This window comes from Camelina sativa, chromosome 6, assembly GCF_000633955.1.
Source record: "Camelina sativa cultivar DH55 chromosome 6, Cs, whole genome shotgun sequence".
Taxonomy (NCBI): domain Eukaryota; kingdom Viridiplantae; phylum Streptophyta; class Magnoliopsida; order Brassicales; family Brassicaceae; genus Camelina; species Camelina sativa.
In genome coordinates, this window is record NC_025690.1 from 16,071,464 (window position 1) to 16,077,695 (window position 6,232).

The 6,232-nt window shown below is 40.3% G+C and overlaps 1 protein-coding gene across 3 annotated transcripts in view; it reads right to left on the bottom strand.

Moving 5' to 3' along the window:
• Positions 1,961-6,232, bottom strand: part of LOC104791681 (uncharacterized protein At1g04910-like) — a 5,488-nt gene continuing 1,216 nt past the window's right edge. The window contains exons 2-10 of one of the 3 annotated variants that reach the window (XM_019246799.1): positions 5,816-6,225; positions 5,034-5,102; positions 4,875-4,947; positions 4,717-4,787; positions 4,526-4,614; positions 4,296-4,428; positions 3,938-4,170; positions 2,718-3,194; positions 1,961-2,633 (exon numbers count right to left, since the gene is read on the bottom strand). In XM_019246799.1, coding sequence (XP_019102344.1) covers positions 2,369-2,633; positions 2,718-3,194; positions 3,938-4,170; positions 4,296-4,428; positions 4,526-4,614; positions 4,717-4,787; positions 4,875-4,947; positions 5,034-5,102; positions 5,816-6,225 — 1,820 coding nt within the window. In that variant the 3' untranslated portion in view covers positions 1,961-2,368. The remainder of the gene's footprint in view (positions 2,634-2,717; positions 3,195-3,937; positions 4,171-4,295; positions 4,429-4,525; positions 4,615-4,716; positions 4,788-4,874; positions 4,948-5,033; positions 5,103-5,815; positions 6,226-6,232) is intronic. The other 2 variants (XM_010517623.2, XM_019246800.1) reach the window with 2 other exon arrangements.

A 6,232-nucleotide genomic window follows, 5' to 3' on the forward strand; every position in this document is an offset into this window, starting at 1 on the left:
CTAACAACCTAAACACCAACCGATTTTTAAGTTTTAGGTTTTAGAGATCTTAAACTTTGTTGGTTGTGTACTTGTTTGTCTTAGGGTTCTGTATGTTTAAGTCCAAATTCGGATCATAAGGTTTTAAGAGGGTTCGGCCATGTTTTACCTTTCACCGATCTGGATCTGACTGGATATGGACCGGGAGCTAACAAACCTCGGTTTTAACTCTCTCTCGCTCACGGACCACGAATAGGACCACAAACTGGATCACGAACAGAACCACGAACAGAATCGCGAACTGCTTCCGCGGACAGAACAACGAACAGCTTCCGCGGATCACGAATAGCGAACAGCTTCCGCGGACAGAACAACGAACAGCTTCCCACGAACCGCTTTGTACTTCTCTCGTCCGGAATCACGAACCACAAACACACGAACTCACCCCCGAACACGGACCACGAACTTCGGTCAAGCTGTCGATAGAAGCTTGATCACGAGCTTAAGGTATGCTCGTGAACAAGGAGATCTTCGGACAGAAAGGTGTTTGATCTCGGATGGAAGCAAGAACGAAGATGGTTTAGGGTTTGTGAAAGAGAGAAGAAGATCGGCGGCTGCCTTAGGGTTTTAGGGTTTGGGAAGCGGCGGCTGTTTTTAGGTTTTAGGGTTAGAGGCTATCGTGCTGATAACGTGTTGTAAACTAGAGGATTTAGGGAGTGAAATTTCTTAGTCTTATTGATGAATGTCGAGGTTACAAGTATATATAATAGGAGTACAAAGGCTAAAGCCCATAAAGTAAGCGAGTACATAAGATAGGCCATGGACCGTGAAGCAATGGCCATGGGCCGTAAAGTAATGGCCGATGGGCCGGACATGCGCGGACCGGTATATGGGCCGAATGGCCATGTCCTAACGGACTGTGAGCGGGCCGGTCTATAGAGTCCACAAGTGTTTTACAACATTCAGAAAGTTAAAGCTTATAGCACTAAAACTAAAAGATATATCTAATCGAGGCAAATGAAAGTTTAGTTGACACAAAAATAAATACTTGTGAGAGAAGACAAATTAAAGAAGGAGAGCAAATGAGAAAAAAAAAAAAAAAAGCAAAAGCTACTAGTTAACCAGTTTTGTTTGGTTTCCAGACTTGCCTAAGTGGCTTTTACATTCTCAACCGCTTCTCGTGTGATAGCTTATGCATAATCTCTTTTGAACAATTGATATATGCCTGCCAATATAAAACAACATTAAGATACCTGTATGTCTACCTCATTAATCTTATGGAAATCTCTTTCTTGAGCATGAATCTTAGAGCAAATGACTCGTTTCTTGTTCATATCTGATTTGGATCATGAAACAGAGCACCTCAGCTTGGTTTTCGAGCCTTTTTGTTTTATTTACTTTTGCATATCTTCTAATGCAAATATGCAATCAACTCTTTTTAAAGGCAATGCAGTGGCCCAAAAAAATTGTATTGAATCTCCCATCACCGGTATGGATATGGCGCAATGAGACTAGGAAATTGTTGCTCAAGAAAGCATAGAATGAAGCAAACATCATTGAAGTTTCACATCAAGAGTACGAGATGAGAAGAAACTAACACACCACAATACTTTGCTGAGGATTTTGACCAGACGAAAAAAACATAAGAGCCTATTACACACTAGAGGAAACCAAGCCACTGTGGCACGACGAGCTGAAGCTATTGATTGTGACTGATGGAACACTTCTGCGTCGTTACTATACTCTTACTTTTGATGGAGTTGTGGTTGTAACAGAAGATGTGCTTGCGACTCTTTTCACCTGTTCAAATGATGCTGTTGTTTGCAGGGATAATTAAAATGCTAACAACTTGTCCTGAGATGTTTAAGTACCAAGATGGTTTGGAGCGAGAACTCAGGTTTGCAGCTGCAGTGGGCAATTGGTGCAGTTAGACGTTTCCCTACTGAAAGCGAAACAAAAGAGAGCAGGTTTATGTTCCATCTATGTGATATAATATAATATCACGAACTCAGCTTTTATACAAAACGTTGTAAGCCGTGTGTGAGATGTATACTGATGCAAATTGTAATCCAATGTACAATCAAATTTTGAGGTCACTGATAACAACCATGTAAACTAATGAGGAAGAACAATTGTTTCCCCATGATCTGTCTTTTGTTCTAACTCAGGTGCGGGGTCACAAAATTCCTCTAGCTGACGCAAGTCTTGACGCTCATCCTGTACGGTGTGAATGGATTCTACAAGCTGTCTGAATCTTCCAAAAACTCGGGTTACTTCTGTTTCCTATATTGTACAAGAAGGCTATAAACTCAAAGCAAATTGTTCTATGTATCCACTGCAGTATTCTTTGGCATCGGAATCTCCACTGTATTTGATTACTGTATCGCTGCTATCGTAAGGCACTCTTCTTCCAACTCTTTGAATCTGTTCTTAGACCTGATTTTTTCCAGAGCTTCTCCGGATGAGACTTGTTACAGATGCAATCGGGTTGTGGATTCGCATAGAAGTTCTCCTCAAGCCTGGGAAGAGCAGCAGACAGTCTCGCATATGCCGCTCCAATTCTGTCTTTGTTTAATCTCTTAACCTCTGAAGAAAACTCTTCCCAAGATATGACACCCTCGTCAAAATGATCTATCGATCTAACAAAATTCAGCCTGAAATAATCACACAGAAACAAATCAGTGAAAAAAAAGCTACATAGTCTCCAAAATGAAAAGCTTCATTCCATGTTTCCATACCTGTCTGGATTTATGGACTTCCTAAAACCTTCAAACCTTCTGTGCCCTTGTACCGCCTTAGCCATATTCCCATCGTATGTGTACACAAAAACATCACTTTCAAGGGCCACAATGTAGTCCAATGCAGCAAGGCGGTTCTGGTATTGACTGAAAGGCTCTAACTCTTCTTCAGTCGCAAGAGTTGAATGAGAGAATACATTTGGGTACTCTGCACGGAAAGCATCCATACTCCTGCTTCCATAGATTTCACCAGCAACTATATATACAGTTGTGGAGGACGGATAACCCATTGCCTTTAGAAATATAGCTGCTTCCCGCGGAGACATTGGACATCCCCCTTGAATACGTCTCTCTTCGCTATCAATCTCTTTCTCCTTCCAATGTTTGACACTGTACCTCATGATTCTCAGCTCTTCAGCTTCCTCAGTGGTAAGATTGTGGTTGCATCCTGTAAAGGCAAGCATGTCCTTCTCATATCTGCAAATCCAAAATCCATTTGATACAAAAACTAAGATCAAAATTATTTCCCTTGTTTATGATAAAAGAAATGTAGGATTTACCTCAAATGCAGAGCTATATACGGCTCACTGTTGTTTCTTAACCGGTTAACCAAAATCTTTCCTAGCTCCTCGATCTCCTTGGTGTACAGCAGTGCCTGGTAATTAGCACGACATCTCAGTCGTTGGATGGATGGTGGCAAGCCATTGTTAGCAAGCCGTGAGTCAGTAAGCGTGAACTTTAACACCTTGTGACGTTTCAACAGTGGCAGCATTTCGCTTCTGTAGTAACTAGCCTGTATATCAGTTCTAAATTTAATAATTTACTTCTCATGGTGGAAATCTCTTACATCCATATAGGAGAAGAGATAAAACTCTGAAAGTTAACCAAGAAACCTCACTATATGAATAAAGCACGGACCTTCGACCAAGAAACAGGGGCCTTGAGAAGAGGCTTCATGGCGGCATACTGAGGAGGCAAGTACTCAACAACGTCAACATCGTGTTTAAGTACGTTCATGAAGTTTCTCCAGTCAAAAATATCTTTGAACGTGCTGCAGACAAAATAATATTTATTGGCATTTGGCTTATTTTCTTGTAAATATCTTGTGGTATCAGGTCAAAAAGAGTTCCAAGATCTAAGGACAAGACCTCGGGTCAGTCCAGAAAGATTCATGGNAAAATTATTTCCCTTGTTTATGATAAAAGAAATGTAGGATTTACCTCAAATGCAGAGCTATATACGGCTCACTGTTGTTTCTTAACCGGTTAACCAAAATCTTTCCTAGGTCCTCGATCTCCTTGGTGTACAGCAGTGCCTGGTAATTAGCACGACATCTCAGTCGTTGGATGGATGGTGGCAAGCCATTGTTAGCAAGCCGTGAGTCAGTAAGCGTGAACTTTAACACCTTGTGACGTTTCAACAGTGGCAGCATTTCGCTTCTGTAGTAACTAGCCTGTATATCAGTTCTAAATTTAATAATTTACTTCTCATGGTGGAAATCTCTTACATCCATATAGGAGAAGAGATAAAACTCTGAAAGTTAACCAAGAAACCTCACTATATGAATAAAGCACGGACCTTCGACCAAGAAACAGGGGCCTTGAGAAGAGGCTTCATGGCGGCATACTGAGGAGGCAAGTACTCAACAACGTCAACATCGTGTTTAAGTACGTTCATGAAGTTTCTCCAGTCAAAAATATCTTTGAACGTGCTGCAGACAAAATAATATTTATTGGCATTTGGCTTATTTTCTTGTAAATATCTTGTGGTATCAGGTCAAAAAGAGTTCCAAGATCTAAGGACAAGACCTCGGGTCAGTCCAGAAAGATTCATGGTCAAGAAGAGGAAGAACAAGAGTTGCATTCATAATCTTGGCAACAGCAACCATGTCACATATCTGCATATGGTCAAAACCAACAAATAATGGTAAAACAAAACAGTTTACCATGGAGAAACCAGAGATCAATACCCCCGTACTATACTTTAGAAGTAAACTCACCCCAGTTCTCATCTGATTCAATCCTCCATTTGCGTGTACTAAAAGATACCCATTGGTTTGGCGGTGCAGTCCTAGACAAAGACATACACCAAATACTGAAAATTCAGAACTGAAAACTCGCTTAAAGAAGGACTAGGAAATCCAAGATAGCAACATACTTGTATAGTTCTTAGGACGTGCCACACATTGGCGATAATTCCCGCTTTCAGGTTTCTGCCAAATTTCCGGAATCTATGAAAAGAGACAACAAAATGATAAGATCCATGACCAAAGATCGTCGGAAATGAAGTCAAACAGAAAGATTTAATCTTCCTTACATTGCAAAAACAGAGGAAATGATAACGAATTAGTGAATCATCAAAACCTGTAAAAGACCTCCGATTACACTGATCACAGAGAACTTCTCGTACTTTAAATCTGTTACTTAATGAATTTAATTCAAGGTACAATTAACTCAACAAAACAGATTACACACTAACACAGATTAAAACCACACAAGGGTTACAACCAATACAAACTTGGATTGTTTTGGAAGTTCAAGATTAAATATTGCAGAACTTCATGAGCTAAACGATTACAGAGGTTCCATTTCAAGTCTATAAAATTATGCAGAAACTAAGGTCAGCTGATATTGTAGGAAAGTATGATCCACACATCAAAGCCGCCTAAATCCATTGACTATATTGTTCGTGAAAGTCTCAAATCCAAATTCAAAAAAAGTAAAGTTCCATACAAAAGAATTTCAGAATATGGAAATGCCATTGAGATACAGATTGTCAAAAAAGAGCTATCATAATTGCACAATGATAATTCAATTGTGCAATCATTAAAGTTGTTCTGAGAATTCAACTTATCACCCACCCCACTACCTCTTCTTCTTCCCAATATGAAACACTAATGCAAACAGAACAATTCAGATATTTTCTAGAGAATTATTCAACAAAACCCTACACAAAAATCAAAAACAGAGGATTGATCCCAAGTACTAGTAGTATCAGATTAAGTAAACAATTGCAGATTTTGAGAATTCCTCAATTGATCACAAAGATTGAATTTTTAAAATCCCTAAATGTTGAACGTAAAGTGAAAAAAAACTCACGGGAAGCTTTTCGAGAAGGCGCATTGGCTGAGAAGAAGCATGGTTCTCGGCAACTTCACGTTGAGCCATAGACAAATCATCACGAAGCGTTCTAACGACAACAAACTCATTCAAACGAGCGTGATCAACCACGCGTACACCAACCATAAGGTAGACCCTAAGGAACACAGACGCAACAACGAGCACCATGAGTAAACCCAAGATCCGACGACCCACGTTTCTCCCCGATCTAAACCCTTGCCCAGTCACAACCGTCGATCCACCAACAAACGGAATCCAGAATCTTCTCAGGTAACGAATCGCCGGGTGATTGTAGAATCGGTGATGGTGATCGTGATGGTAATGAGATCCAGTAGATGAAGAAGAGTTTTCGGAAGATGGAGACGAGTCTTGGCCACTCGCGTCTCCTCCTCCGTC